The sequence below is a fragment of the Papilio polytes genome, unplaced genomic scaffold, assembly GCF_000836215.1.
Source record: "Papilio polytes unplaced genomic scaffold, Ppol_1.0 DF822622.1, whole genome shotgun sequence".
NCBI classification, from domain to species: domain Eukaryota; kingdom Metazoa; phylum Arthropoda; class Insecta; order Lepidoptera; family Papilionidae; genus Papilio; species Papilio polytes.
The window spans coordinates 1,655,765-1,672,520 of NW_013526582.1; the positions used below are offsets into that span (position 1 = coordinate 1,655,765).

A 16,756-nucleotide genomic window follows, 5' to 3' on the forward strand; every position below is an offset into this window, starting at 1 on the left:
ATGGAAAGCGACCGCTGCCCATAAACATCCATAATTGCAGATGTGTTGCCTACCTTCATTGACGGAGGAGGAGGCGCACATAAAGAGGAAATTTTCTCTTCGTATTCGTCCCCTCCGCCGCCAAATCCACTTTTCCTTCCCATCTATTCCTCTAAGAAAAGGGAAAGGGACTGTAATTAGACCTCCGGCACCACACTCATCTGACGAAACGCGGAATTGCTTCCACTTCACGCCTGTTTTTTGTGTGGTCGTGATATTAAGCGGGCTCTACCACTGTATGTATTGAAATAAGTCAAAACTGGGCGGATTTTTAAAATTCTTTCACCATTAAAAAGCTACGTTAACAGTGAGATACATGGGCTTTTAATTATTTTTTATTTGGACGCTGAAGTCGCGGGCAACAGCTAGTACGTTAATAAATATTGAATTTCTAGTATTCTATAAGTATTTGTAATAATTAGAGCATCTTAAATATTCGTCTTAGTATTTTAATGGTATTTATTATAGGTATTTTGCTGAATTTCACTATAATTAGTCATTCCAGTAACATTATCTTTAAATACCTTATGTGATATGGAGGTATTCAGACAGTTATGGAATTTTAACGACCTCTAGCGTATAAGAATAAAATGCATGAACTGAGTTAGCCAGTTCACTGATGTGCTTTACATGTATAGTTTGTCTAAATAAGATAGATTAGTTTGATAAATGACGCATATGAAGTATCGAATTCAATTTGTATGAAGGCTAATGCCGTACTTAATAGACAGGTGTAGTAGTGAAACAAACACGCAGCGAACAATTATGAACTATCGATATTCGGTTTAAATATTTATTGAAGTCAACTAAATTTATTATTTTCTTATAAGTAGAGGACAATTCTAGTCTTGATTATAGTGTAGAGAATTTAGCGATGACAGAAATAATAGCGAAATCCAATCCGATTACGTACGGCTGTAGTAGTAATAAACATTTATTTATTCTTATTATTTGTAATGGTTCTGCACGTCATTATAAATTTGAGAAAACAGTGTTTTTTTATTCATAAGTTATAACTATGAATCTATCGATTACAACTTCGATAAGAATAAAAATCGAAAATCATGACTGATTTTACACAACCTACTAAATTTTAAATGCATTATCAAACTAATCTATCTTATTTAGACACACTATAACAGTGAACTGATCTACAGATCATCAATTCTTGAATTATCCAGTCTGTCTGTCCGCAAACCGCGTTTGTTTCGGATAATCTCCGAAACAGATGAGTCGGTTTCGACGGGACTTTCACAGCAGGGTAGCTGACATGGATAGGCATGGTATAGGCTACTTTTTTGGCGTAACGGGTGGTCTGAATTTGCGCTAACGAAGTTTGCGGGGACAGCTTGTTGGTAATATAAATACTTCGATACTCAGAACGTATAAAACTGTTGTGTGATTGTTTTGCAACCAACTGTTTTACACAACTAAAAATCGTAGTGTGCTCCTAAGCTCATAGGAATCAAAGCGCGACTAAACGGTGCGATAGTTTAGTCAAATGGCACGGAAAGTCTGCTGATTCCCGCCAAAATGACACACATCCGTAATACTGATTGACATTGACAGATGTCATAGAGGGACGTATATGCTTGATCTAGTGTTGCGCCGCGATTCCGACTTTGTACCGATTTTTTAACACTACACAGTTTAAAACAAAGTCACTTTCCGCTGTCTGTATTTGTATGTTTAGATAGCTAGTGATTGAAGAGGAAGGTTTATGTATGTTTATGAATACATATATAGTATAGTAAAGAATAGATAATTTATATCTATATTAATATAATAAAGCGTAAACACACACTTCTTTGTTGCCTAAGCTATCAGCAATCACAGCATATTTTTGAATAACTCTTCTTTTAATAAAGTGCGCTACACTTTCGTTACGCTTTAGGCAATGTATTTTCACGTTATTAAACTTAGGGCGAAATATTTCGGATAAAACCCTAATGAGGGAAAGAGACCGTAAGTTGCTGCCAACATCAAGGAATCAAGGTTGCCATGGTTTGACATCATGTCATGTCATTTTGACATTTTCAATTGATAATTAGATAAATGTAAACAATAAAATGACATTATAATTTTATTTGTTTTATAATAAATACTAGCTGTCGCCCGCGATTTCATCCGCGTGAAAATAAAAAAACCAAAGTGAGTAGCCTGTGTTGCCATGCCATGTGTTCTTCCAGACTATCTCTACACCAAATTTCATCGAAACCCGTTCAGCCGGTTAGGCTACAAACTCTAACAAACATCCATCCATCCATACATCTATCCATCCATCTAAACTTTCGCATTTATAATATTAGTATTAGTATGAAGTATGATTAGTGGATTTTTGTTAATTTACTAACATTTCAACAAGCTTAGAGCTTAGTTAGTGGTTAAAGAAAACTATTAGGCTATTGACACTTACTACTTAATTTTATTACTAGGTTTAGGGGTTGTCCCACCTCTGGCTGATAGAGGCTCAGATAGCTTAACAATGACGTCACTGGTAAGGTAAGAAAATCCTATATTTCCATCACATTGGCTTGTTATCAGACAATTTACAATTTGGTAGGACAGGTTCTTAGTCTTTGAATATGGAAATAAGATAATTTTGAAATTTTAATCTGCAACTAAACGATATTCTGGAAAACAGTACAAATGTAACACTATTTACCTTTAGAATTAATTTACATTTATTAATAGTGTAGCTAGAATTATAATTGTTATTTAGTTAGTTAAAATTATACATTTGCGTAATAAAGTTGATAAAACCAGTTTAACATCCCGTTCAATTTACAAAATACTTTTTGATAGTAATTTACTATAAATGTTGAATAATTATTAGGGTTCTAATCAAGAATTTTACATTCCAAAAAGATAACTACATATGTCATTTATATATTTGTTAAACAAGCAAATAGGCAATATGCATAAGACGCCAAATTGTACCAAACTTTCTTTAAGTATACTTTATTACTATAAAAACATGTATGTAAAGCAAAATATAATCATTAAAAAGTGTCTTTTTCAAAATTCCCTCTCTTAGTTCTAAAACGCACACTATTGGTCGAAGCAAGTGGCTTATCTAATATGGCGTCGCTGCGTTGACAATACACAGTTCATTTACGTTAGTTTATATAGAAATACACTCTTGAAGTATTTTACTGTAAACACGATATCAAAACCAACTTTAAAATAAAAAATTAATGAATAGAATCATTAATTACCACTTATTTGTACCAGGAATAATAAAAATGAATCGATTTTTGACTTTTTGACCTTGAGTAACTTTGTTGTTTTTTACATCGAAGTGACATCTGAGCGAATGTGATGAATGAAATGCATTAAATATGACGATTGACGTCAATCGTCTCATGACAACTCCGGTCGCGTTTTAGTCGAAAATGGTCGTAACATAATTTTAATACTTTTACCTCAATGGTGGAATATTTTCGCGTCAAAATTTTTCTGGTTATTTTAGAACAAAAGAATCCGTTAAAAAAAGAAAAAATACATATTCCCTATTACAAAACTAAAGTTTTTATAGTAAAGTTTTTAAAGAAAATACAAAAAGTTACATTGATCTTTAGAAATATTTTTACTTAACATTTTAAATATTCATAACATATAAATTACTAGTTGTTGCACGCGACTTCGTTCACGTTATATTAAAAAAAGTAATAATATGGCCTTTGTTACTCAGTGATAACAAAGGTGGTGAATGTGAATGTGAAATGGTGATAGAATTTAAACAAAAATAGTTTCTGTGTTATTTCAACATTTAGAAACACCAATAATTTCCTCATTATAATATTAGTATAGAAAAATGTATTTTTAATAGAAATTGATTGACGGAAAGAAATATTGATTTCTTTATATTCCTAAAACATTTAAAACAAGATAAAAATTGAGTTTTTAACACCAGCAAATTAGCAAGCAGCATGATTTCACCGATATAGTCTTATAACCAACAATAAATATCTCACTACCTCCACACAGAACTCTGAATAGTCTCCGAGGCTTAAACAACTTAGGGTAGGCCCGTAACTTAGGTGACTAGTAGTCATATTTGACCCACTGTTAACTACATTTGAAGACAATGCAGACATTACAATGTTTTTACATAACATTTGGTAAATTATATACATATTAAAATCACAAAAACAAATATCAAATTGGTACTCTTAGAGCGTGACACCTTTGACTGTATACTTTTGACAAATAACTCTATAGAGTCGTTTTGATTCCTATGAGTTTACATGGAGCTACATTTATCGATTTTTAGTTGTGCAAAACAGTTGAATGCTGCGAAACAATCGACAATCGCACAACAGTTGTGCGATTGTTTTATCAAATGTTACCTATAATCGACATAAATACATTACTGAATATTAACACATGATTCTAAAGCACCAATATAATAATGATCTGGGGTACGGACTACAGATCTTGAGGTCAAGGGTTCAATATTGCTATACTATTATCAACTATTGTAAACCATATATAAAAGAGTAGATGTTACTTTGATTTCGTCTCCGTGGAGACAAAAAAAATAAAAATCTAGTATGTTACTCAGTGATAACATAGCTTTTTAATGGTGAAAGAATTTTTGGAATCTGTCCAGTAGTTTTTAATACATACAAAAATACAAATCATTCCTTTTTACATTAATGTAGATTAGCTTTCGCTCGCGACTCCGTCCGCGTGGAATTTAAAAAAACATAAGTGAGTAGCCTATGTGTTCTTCCAGACTATCCTCTGCATCTGTACCAAATTTCACCAAAATCCATTCAATCGTTTAGGCTACAAACTCTTACAAACATCCGTCCATCCATCTAAACTTTCGCATTTATAATATTAGAATGAAATATGATTAAGTTTACAAAAACATTGGTACTAGATACGTTACTTAACCAATGTACAAATTACTGACAGTTAAAAAGTTTCAAAACAATTGTTACTAATAAGTAAACCGGGCATAAAGTTTGGAGTACTGCTCCATCTTGAGGTCAAGGGTTCAATCTCGCCTTTCGATTATTGTAAACGAGCTGTTGCCCGCGACTTCGTACGCGTGGTATTAAAAATCATACAAACTATAAAAATTACAAAAAGCTACGTATCCCTCGGGAACTGGACATTTCTCGGGGATGAAGCTTATCCCACATGCACTCCAGACTTTGTTTTATATCTGTGCCAAATTTCAATAAGATATGTTGACCCGTTGCAGAATGGTCGAGTAAACATTAAAAAACTGAATCAATGAATCCCACGGGAACCGTAACTATTTCAGGGATAAAAAGTAGCCTATGTGTTCTTCCAGACTATGCTCTAAACCTGAGCCAAATTTCATGGAGATCCTTTCAGCCGTTTAGGCTACAAACGCTAACAAACATCCATCTATCCATCCATCCGTCTAAACTTTTGCATTTATAATATTAGTAAGAAGTAAGATTATATAAAAAATTCACTTACCTAAAAGTATTTTCAATCCCAGTATCAATCTTATCATGCCTCACAACCGATAGACCAGCATCCTTCAGTCTTACGTAGAATTCATCATCTTCTAAACCCCATCCCCAATAATTATTAGACATACCGTTCACCATTTCGAAGTGTTCCTTTTTGATCAACAGAATACCACCAATAAAAGTTTCATAGTGGTATTTCGGATGTGTCTGTGGTGATGATATATGCAACGGTCCGGTTATCGGATAGTTGTATTTTAAATTGTCATTTAAAGGTAATAAATCAACATCATGCATTGCGATGTAATCGAAATTGTCTCTTGTGTATAAAAATCCAACGTTAATTAAGGATGCACGGTTAAAACGGTTGTTATCTTTCTGCTGGATGACGAATATTTCGAAGGGTATTCGTTGTTTGTTGAGAAATCTGTACATATGTGGTACAAATTCTAATAATTCTTCGAAACGATCTCTGAATGGTACTATCAATGCTAGTTTCTTTGTATGTTTTTGTGACGAGATTTCATATTGTATTGATTTTTGAAGAGCTTGTTCTGGAAAATAGAATTTATTATTAATAAAAAGTAAATAAGGCAGTTTGAAGCTTAACCCATCTGATGTAGACATTACTATGTCAACATTGGCTGAGCCACCATCTGTAGCGGCTGTACGATTATGCCAGCTTGGTTCTTAAAATCTAAGAGTAGCACTATGGGATTGACATGTCTTTCTCAATACAAAAATCCCCCCTTTACCTAACAAAGATTTTAAAAAATAAGGCAGTTGGATTAAGGGCCTTTAAAAGGCTGTTATTTTAGAAGCCACATGCATAATGAGGGGAGTCCTGTCTCTAAACTCTGACCTCTGGTTGCTTCAGTCATCGGATTCCGCACCCTGTGGTGCTGGTGGTTTTACTTTATTTTTAAACAAAACATATTATATACAAAATAAGCAATAAAGATATATGTAGTTATAATAATAAACATTTAATCAGCTCAAAAACGCATTGCAACATAATAAATACATTTGAATAAAAAATACAAACAAGAAAAAGTAACAATTAACCATTAATTAAAACTAACAACAAGATTTCCGAGAAAAAATAATAATAAATAAACAAATTGCAATATTATTAGATATACAGTGTTTAAATGTTAAATAAATGAGTTGGTGATGTTCAAATCATATGTTAATTTTTATAAAAGTACATTACCATAGATTAAAATTAATCTTTATATTTATACTAGCTTTTGGCCGCGGTTACATCCTTGCAAAATTAAAAAAAAAACTAAGTAGTTGTGTGTTCTTCCTCTACATTTATGCCAAATCTGTTTAGCCCTTCCGGAGATATCTAAAGAAACTTTTGCATTTATAATTCAAGTAAGATTGGCAATATTAGTGATTGTTGTTATATATTGAGTTTAGTTAGGCAAAATATAAAAAAAAAACTAAACATTTGAGTGACTGGCAACAAAGAAGTAATTTAAACAGTGTATGAAATATTACTTTACATTCCAAGTATTTATTCACAATACTTACCGCTCTGTATTGGCAATGAGGCTAAAAAGCAGCCCATAATAAAAGTTAGTCCCAAACAAATTGTGAGACATTTTGAACTGCTAAGTCGATGCCCCATTAAATTTATACTTCTGTACATGAATAAATGAATTTATACGCACAGATCCATCAACCTAAGCTCATAATATCAAATTAAATATCACATTTTAATTAATAATATCATGTCTTTGACAATTACATTACGATTTTTTTTAATTTAAAGAAAACACTATACTGACCAAAGATCGAATGGCTACTGTCAGTTTGACAAGTGATGAATTTGATAGAATGACAGTCAAATTGTGTTTACAAAGACCGCGATAGTCAAACTAGTTTTTAGGTTTTGAATATTTGTAATTTAATTATTTTTATCTTAGGTTTTTTTATCTAACATGAAAATAAATTTTATTCTATGAATACTTATACATTTGTAATCATATTTACATTATTTTCTCGATAAACGTAATTTAATTGCTTCTTCAAACTTCACTGTTATATTTTTTTTAAATTATCGCTATAAATATCTACTTTTAAACAATAGAATCTGTTTAAACCTAACACATTCAGAGCCAATACGATTTTTAGGTTACTCGTACAGTAATTGGTATTTGCAGTTCGAGTCGACGGCAATGTGCTTGGTAACTAGACTTTATAGCTCTCTGGCTATATCCAGATCCAGCATATGACTAGTATCGATCAAAATTCAGCCACAGATCTGGCCTGAATTAGCAGCCATGGAAAACTAAAACACTTTACCATCATCCTACACACTTTATTCAGCAATACCAACTTTTAGTTAACATAAAAAATAGATTAGTACAAATTGTTAATCAACATTTATTTCAAACAAACATAATCGTACACTGAGTTTAGATGTTATTAGCTGAATTTGTTTGAATTGCTAATTAATCGCTTAGGAACGATCCTCGCACACGCAATACCGTGCGCAAGTTAAATTAATGACTTCTAATTAAGCATGCCATTTGTAAAAAAGCAAACGTTACACATTAACTATCTACAATTTCTAAAGAAAAGCATTGGCTTCTGTCATTTAACAATTCTGTTATATTTTTGATTCATTGGTAATTTTTAAAACTGAAGTATTTATTTTGTGTAGCCGAATATTCAGTTTTATCATGCACGAAAGAGGATATCAGAATAAAAAGTAATAAAGAAAAAAAAAGCGTATTTTTTTTCCAGCCAGACCTCTTTCGGTCGTAAGAACATGCTAATCCCCTTATCTTAAACACAATTACCGCTTGTCATGAAATGTCAACGATTAATATCAATTTATAAGCACAACGCATCAGTTTGGGCTTCACAAAGCACAATTAATTACCTAAAGTTTTTATACCCAACTAATTACACGGTGTGGCTGAACGGCCGAGCGTCCGGGCCGCCGGCGGTCATTAAAAAAAAACAAACACGCTCCGTTTCACCAACAATACATCAACGTCTATGTTTAAAGATAAGTTCACTAAATACCTACTTTCAACGTTTGAGTTTGAGTTACGTCTCACTTATAAGTAATTAAGAATAAGCAGTCGGAACTTGTATTGTGGCATTTTCAAAGTTTATTTTTAAAACAATAATTGACGGTTTGGACTAGCTCAGGAGTAATTAAAATAATTAACAAACAGAAAGAAGATGTTTGTTATCTATACGCCCGTAGCGGTTTTATTTTAAAACTAGCTATTGAATAATATATTATATTATCCTATTTATTAAAGGAATACAATTAGTCTAATGGTGTGTTTTTATTTATTTTAACCCTTATTTTATAGAAATAACACTGGAATGGAATAGTTAGCCACTAATCGCATTTTCCATCTCAAATTTGTAATTCTATGTTGCCATTTTATTTACAGAAAATAAATCACGATATAAAAACATTAATTTAACATCGTTAACAATACGTTAACACTAAACATAGTCTAGTAAGAAAACATTTTCTAATTAAGTTCAACTTCCGACGGAGCGGGCGGTAATTACAAAATATTAAATTAATCCGCCGGCATTAAAACGCGCGCGTTCGATCGTAAATGCCATGTTTAACAGAATGGCGGGAAACGCACGTTATTTTTTGAATCGATATCGATGTTAACAATTCGATTATTGGCGATTCATCCAAAAAAAATCGTCGATTATTCTGTATTGTGAGATATTACGAAAGAAATTGACAAGAATAGTTTCTTTGACTGAGTAGCTTAAGTAAGATTTTATATTACGATATTTTAAAGCGTTTGTATTTTATTGTAAGTTCTACATGTCTTCGTCTCATAAAAAATACGGATTAGAAATTAGAATAGATAAGACTTTTCACTTTTTTATGCAGTATTATTTTTTATTTAAAAGAATATTAAAGTAGTGACGTGACACACGACACTGTTGTCTGTGAAAAACAATTAGAAAAAAAATTTGAATTTCGAACTCTTTTCTAACGACACTGGCCATGAGTTGGCACCATTTGAATAAAGCTATTTACGTTATGTGTCGAGTAATTAGGGTATTTAGATTAGGTTGTCTGCACGCGAGAGATAGAATTGATTAGCAAAATTCAACCTTATTCAGTTAAGATAAGAACTAATTTCGAGTAAACTGTATATTATTTTAGGTTATTCATAAGGCCCAATTGTCGCGATATTCAAATATGATTAAGATCAGTAAATTCTTTAGTAACACCTCGAAAGCATTAATAGAGGTTTTTTATTGTTGATAATCAAAATACTTTTATATCATTGTCAAAATTAAAGGTCAAATTGGTATATTTAATTAAATAAAGTCTATAACGTTAATTCAAATTTTAACTCATAGAAGTCACAAAGAAAAAATTGTTTTCATTTAATACTTAGGCAGTTCTTTAGTGTAGATTTAAATCTTTACTAAAGACAGACTTAATGATTCTGACTAAAGAAATTACTATAAAAATAAAATCACTTATGGTTATTTGATTTAAATTAATTGCTGGCGTTTCTTTTTAAAAATAGAACACGGATATTCTAAATTCAAAGTTACCAGTTCTAATATTAAATTAATACTATTTATTACATTATTTATTTAGTTGATATAACAAATGACTAAATAAAAGTGTTTTTATATAAATAAAATTAAAAACATCGATATCTGGGACAATTATTATGTAAATGTAACAGTGCTAATATCGATGGCCGCACACCGCGGCCACACGCGCCGCCATTGTTTTACAACGACAATTTTATGATTGATTCTTATAGTGATGTGATAAATATATCGATATAAAATTATCGTAAACTTTGTTCTCAATCATACTTATATTATAAATGCGAAAGTGTAGATTGATGAATGGATGGATGTTTGTTAGAATTTGTAGCCTAAACTGCTGAACGGATTTCAATGAAATTTTCTTCAATGAAATAGATGTAAAGGATAGCCTGGAAGAACACATAGGCTACTCACTTTAGGTTTTAATTCGAGTCGCGGGTGAAAGCTAGTTAGCTTGTATAGACAAGTAATGATTATCAAAATTGATGCGTACAATCTCTACTAACTACATAGATACTACAAGAACCTTAATGGTAATATACTTAAAATTGGACTAGTTCAGGTAAATTTGGCTCTAAATCCAGCCTGCATCAAGCTTAACACATCTTTGTCACATTGCCTTGAAGGTTACTGCCAGTTACTGCGTCCATTTTAATAACGTGTTGCTATTAGTATGTTTTATCGTAATTTAATTGATTTTATTATTAATTATATTAAATCGATATCGACCCATCACTAATCTCGGTAGCTTCGTTGCCGCAGTACGTCCCATTAAGTTCCCGTTACACTTTAAACTCGGTAATTTATGTTTTGGGCTTTAAGTCGCGGTTGACTGTTCGCAGATGTTGTATGAAATGTCGATTGTAAGATCCGATTCGTAATTCGAATGTTCCTTTTTTAAAATTTCCTCCAAAATGCAGCAGTTTCATGTTATTTTTTTTTATTTTCGCATTTATAAATCAAAAGTCAAGTGCAAGTTTTAACAGTTTCAAATTCAGTAAATAATTTAATTGGAAAAATATTAATATAAGACTTTCGTGTTAAATTTAATTGTAAGCTTAATTCAATAAAAACAAAACAATAAATAGGAATATTTCAAAAATACATTTATATTCAGAAGTGTTTAACAGCGACATCTATTAACGAATATTAGATATAAATTTTGAAATAAATAATAAGTTACATTTGGATATCCTAGATGGCGTTGTGCGTCTTCGGTTGCAAGATTTTATAAGCGGCAGTAGTCGTCTATGTTATCTTGGATATCGAATTATTGACAAGATAAACGCATAAATATAGGTGTTTCCCTTTAAACTGATCTGTTCACTGATTGATTGAACCTATGGGAACTTTTTCCTATTGAGCCGACCGTATCCATGCAATTTAAAAATTATTACATCTATGTTCTGTAACGTAAATATTTTGCTGTAATTTCGATGATTTTAACAAACTAACAAACCTTGTCTTACTAACATAAATGCTAAAGTTTAGATGGATGTTTGTTAGAGTTTGTAACCTAAACTGCTGAATGGATCTCGATGAAATTTAGCATAGATGTGGCTAGTTTGAAAGAACACATAGGTTTTTGTTTATTAATTCCACGGACGGAGTCGCTTTAATTTTCAAGTAAGGCTGTTTTTTTTCATTATTTTAAAGATTTATTACTGGGTTCTCATTCTAAATACAATAAGAATCCAGTAATAAATACCTAAGTAGGTAACTTCCACACGACTTCATCGAAGCTATAAAAATCGATTGTTCAAAAGAATTACATTATTTTATTAACTCAAGTATACAAGGAATACATTTGTATTGTATACTTGTATTCAAATTAAGTAATATAACGGAGATGTCACGAACTTGACGTTTTATATTGCTCTCTGCTTACATATCTATACTATTATAATAAAGCGTAAACACACACTTCTTTGTTGCCTAAGATGTCAGCAATTACGGTATATTTTTGAATAATTCTTTTTTTAATAAAAAGCCCTACAATTGCGTCACGCTTTAGGCTATATATTTTAACGCCATTAAACTTAGGGGGTAAATATTTTTTATGCGGATGAAGTCGCACGGGAACAGCTAGTTGGTAATATACAAAGACATTCTGTTCAGTGTTACGCCTAAACACTGCGAAAGCGAAACGGAATCAAAGCGATTACTCGCAAAGAGAACAAACCGTAAATGAACATTTCCCCTTAGATAAAGTAAAATTCTATTATTAATATTGCTGATTGTTTAGTCTAAAAAAAAACATAGACGAATTGAGTACCTCCTTCTTTTGGGAAGTCGGTCAAAAATGTATTTAATTGACAACTTTGGATAAGTCACATGCTTGGGTATCGCAAATCAAGGCCACTAAACCTAGAGGGAATTTCGTCCTAGATTTGCTGTTGCAATGTTGTCTATACTGATATTATAAAGAGGAAAAATTTGTACTTCTGTATGTATTGAAATAAATCAAATATTACTGGACCGATTTCAAAAATTCTTTCACGATTAAAAAGCTATGTTATTCCTGAGTGGGGATATTATTATTATTATTCTTCATATCTTTATTTTCTTATTTTTATATATAATATATTTCACATGATTTAAAAAAAAAATAACAAAATAAAACATATTATATAAAAAAATAGAGGTCCACCGGCTGCGGAATCCGATGACTCAAGCATTATTATTATTATTATTATTTTGGGTGACACACTAGCAGCAATTAGCTGATGCGTGTGTGTTGTATAGCTCGGTATATGCTTACTATTTTTTTAATTTCACGCGGGAGAAGCAGCGAGCAATAACTGGTTAGGAATATTATAAATGCGAAAGTTTAGATGGATGTTTGTTAGTTTGTAACCTAAACGGCTGAACGGATCTAGATTAAATTTAGCATAGGTGTAGATGATAGTCTGCTTGCAACATACTTGATTTTGTTTTTTTTTTTTAAATCGTAATAGACGGTGTTCGAGCGCTAGCTAATCTAGAATGTTTTCAAAGCTTATTTTCTTAAACTACTTTCAGAAACTAGTGTCGATGAATACTTACTTATTCGACAAGTTAAGTTGCGAATATTTAACTTTGATTCCCTTTGGTTATGTGTATATCTATATAGATTATGTATCAAAAAGCGCTGTAGATATCGACTTGTAAATTATTTAATAACAATCATCATTATCCTACTCCCGTAGTGGCGCAACAGGTTTTTGTCCTCCACATAACTCTATCATACGTCATCTCAGTCACTCCTTTCTCGATCATGTCACCTTTCACACAATCCATCCATCTCTTTCTATGTCTACCTCTACCCATGTACCCTCCACGCTCATAACTAACATTCTCCTTGTAACATACGATTCATCCCTCCTCATAACAATCCAACGTGTAGATATGTGATGGAAATATCGGCTTCTGTTCCCTGACAGTGACGTCATTATTAAGCTATCTGAGCCTGTATCAGCTAGTAGTGGGACAGGGCTTAATTCTTGTGACACCATCTTTGAATACAAAATGATAGGTATACGCTTTTGTGTTGTGTTTTGTTTTCAAATAACTAAATTAACGGATCGTGGATTTTGTGTACGAGTAATGCAAAATATGTCTAATTTAAATACATATGTTACACTAGATATCGCCCGCGACTCCGTACGCGCGGAATTATGAAAGAAATAGTTAAGTAAACACATAGACTATGTGTTCTTCCAGGCTATGTTCTACATTTGTGTACTGAAAATATCTTCTAACAAACAACCTTTATATGTACACTATCGTATTTAAGAATATGTATATGATATAATGTGAATATATTTATTACTGGCTGTTGCTCGTGACTTTGTTCACGTGAAATTATAAAATACGAGCTGTTGCCCGCGACTTCGTACGCGTGGTATTAGAAAGCATAGAAACTATAAAAAATACAAAAAGCTACGTATCCCGCGGGAACCGAACATTTTTCGGGGATGAAGCTTATCCTAAGTGTACTTCAGACTTTGTTTTATATCTGTGCCAAATTTTAATAAGATATGCTTAATCGTTGCAGAATGATCGAGTAAACATTAAAAAACTAAATAAATGAATCCCACGGGAACCGTAACTATTCCAGGGATAAAAAGTAGCCTATGTGTTCTTCCAGACTATGCTCTAAGCCTGTGTCAAATTTCATGGAGATCCGTTCAGCTGTTTAGGCTACAAACGCTAACAAACATCCATCCATCCATTCATCCATCCATCCATCTAAACTTTCGCATTTATAATATTAGTAAGATAGTCTATGTAAGACAGCGATAACGTAACTTTTTAATGATGAAATCAAAACATTAGTTTTTTTTTTTATTTCAATGCATATAAAATCCAAAAAACACATTTTTTTCTTCTTTATAATCTTACTAATATTATAAATGCGAAAGTTTAGATGGATGTTTGTTACAGTTTGTAGCCTAAACGGCAGAACGGATCTCGATGAAATTAAGCATAGATGTAGTAGATAGTCTGAAATAACGCACAGGCAATTTTTTTTAATTCCACGCGGAGTCGCGGGCGATAACTAGTATTAGTATGAATCAGACACATTTAAATATTGCTAAATTAACTTTATTCAATATACAAGCTTACAATTTCTAGTTGTTAGTGACTTAAGTTATTAAAGTAAATCAAGTTAATGAATAAACAATACATATGTTAAGTTGCGAACAAGATTTTAATAAAGTATGGAATGTTTGACAAATTAAAGCAATAAATAACTTAGATTGCTGCAAATATTACCGGGAAAATATTAATATTCAAGTAATTTGTCTAGAATGAACCTCTAGGGTATTGCTTTAACTTAGTTTTATAGTTATTTCAATTAACTTTGATCCAAGTTACACATAAATGGCGTATTCTAAGTAGTAAATAAGATTATTTTCAAATAACTTTATGCTTTTCTTTACATTTACTTGAAATATATCCAAATTAAAATTCAAGCGTTTTTTTAATTCTAATCCCTGTTAGTACAATGAAAGAATGGGAAGGGAAAGTACATATGGCAGGGGATAAGACGCCTTCCATGGTCCACCCACCTTATTGGAATTTTCACACTGACATTAACTTTTTTTTATAATATAAGGTAACAAACGAGCAAGCTGCCACCTGAATCCACCGAAATGGAAAGCGACCGCTGCCCATAAACATCCGCAATTGCAGATGCGTTGCCTACCTTCATTGACGGAGGAGGAGACGCACATAAAGAGGACATTTCCCCTTATGTGTCTCCTCCGCCGTCAAATCCACTATTACTTCCCATCCTTTCCTCTTAAGAAAAGGGTGTAAAGGGAAAGAAACTAAAATTAGGCCTCCGGCACCACACTCATCAGACGATACGTGGAATTGCTTCCACTTCACGCCTGTTTTCTCTGTGGTCGTGGTATTTCACCGGGCGAGCCGACTCCATCGTGCGAAGATGTTAAAGCGGGCTCTACCACTGTTAAAGAAATGTAAGAGCGGCCACACCTTTGACTAATCGCAGAACTGTTGTGCGATTGTCGATTGTTTCGCAGTCAACTGTTTAGTTGCTAACTAAAAATCGATTAGTTTACCTTCATATAAGCTTATGAGAACCAAAGCGAGACAACAGTTGTGGGATAGTTTACTCAAAGGTGTACTAAGCGCCAATGGACGTCTGCAACGCCAGAGTCGAGAGAGACCGATTCGAAACAAAAGGTGTGTTTTAAAAAGGTTTAACAGATTATAATGTTTGTTAACAACAGATAATCGAGATTAAATATCTTTACTATAACCGTTTATGTTAACGGGATACTACTGTTTTAATCTTTTTGACGCTTTAAAGAAGCGTTGTTATTTAAAAAATTAAAACCAAACTAACTGTACCTTTAAATCACTTATTAGCTGTTTTTATGAGTGTGGTGCCGAAGTCCTAATTTTAGTCCTATTCCCTTCCCAACTTTATAAGGAAGAGATGGAAAGGGAAAGTGGATTAAGTGGAGACGCTTAAGGAGGGGAATATCATTATTTGCGTCTCCTTTCTCGATTAAGGGTAGGCAACGCATCTGCGATTGCGGATGTCGAGGCAAAGGTAGCTTAGCCTTTTCGGTGAATTCAGACGCCCGCTAGTTTACCTTTATAATATAAAATGGCGGACAGTAAAAAAGAGATATTAATTTGAAATATACAATGGAAACTCACTTTAAAGTAGTGAAGATAATTAAATAAAAATCGTGTAAACAGACTCTGTGTTCAGATATTCAAATGAAGTCACGTCTCTGGACGCCCCTTGATCCCGAGATACGATCTCTATTGACTGTTAAAGCGCTAGACTAGACTTGGATAGTGTTTTTTTAAGGCAAACGCAACACAATCTTAAAGCCAAAGGAAAAAGTCGAATTCAATGAAAAAATTATAACCCTGTAATCGTACAGAAATACGCATTTTTGTATACTTAAATAAAATAACTGACAATCTCAAATGTGTGAATATAGTTTCTAGTTTCTATTGAAACCGACTGTGATACTAGCTTTCGCCCGCGAGTTCGTCCGCGTGGATTTAAGAAGAACAATAGTAAGCCTATGTGTTCTTTCAGACTCTTCTACGTCTATGCCAAATTTCATCGAGATCCGTTCATCCGTTTAGGCTACAAACTCTTACTAACATCCATCTAAACTTTCGTATTTTTAATATTATAGGTAGTAAAT

General features: G+C 32.5%; 1 protein-coding gene across 1 annotated transcript in view; it reads right to left on the bottom strand.

The window, feature by feature from the left end:
* LOC106106003 (beta-1,4-galactosyltransferase 7) overlaps positions 1–7,316 on the bottom strand; it is a 9,353-nt gene extending 2,037 nt beyond the window's left edge. The window contains exons 1-2 of the mRNA XM_013286524.1: positions 7,035–7,316; positions 5,503–6,049 (exon numbers count right to left, since the gene is read on the bottom strand). Of these exons, the coding sequence (XP_013141978.1) occupies positions 5,503–6,049; positions 7,035–7,152 (665 nt within the window). The 5' untranslated portion in view covers positions 7,153–7,316. The remainder of the gene's footprint in view (positions 1–5,502; positions 6,050–7,034) is intronic.
* Between the last annotated feature and the right edge of the window lie 9,440 nt (positions 7,317–16,756).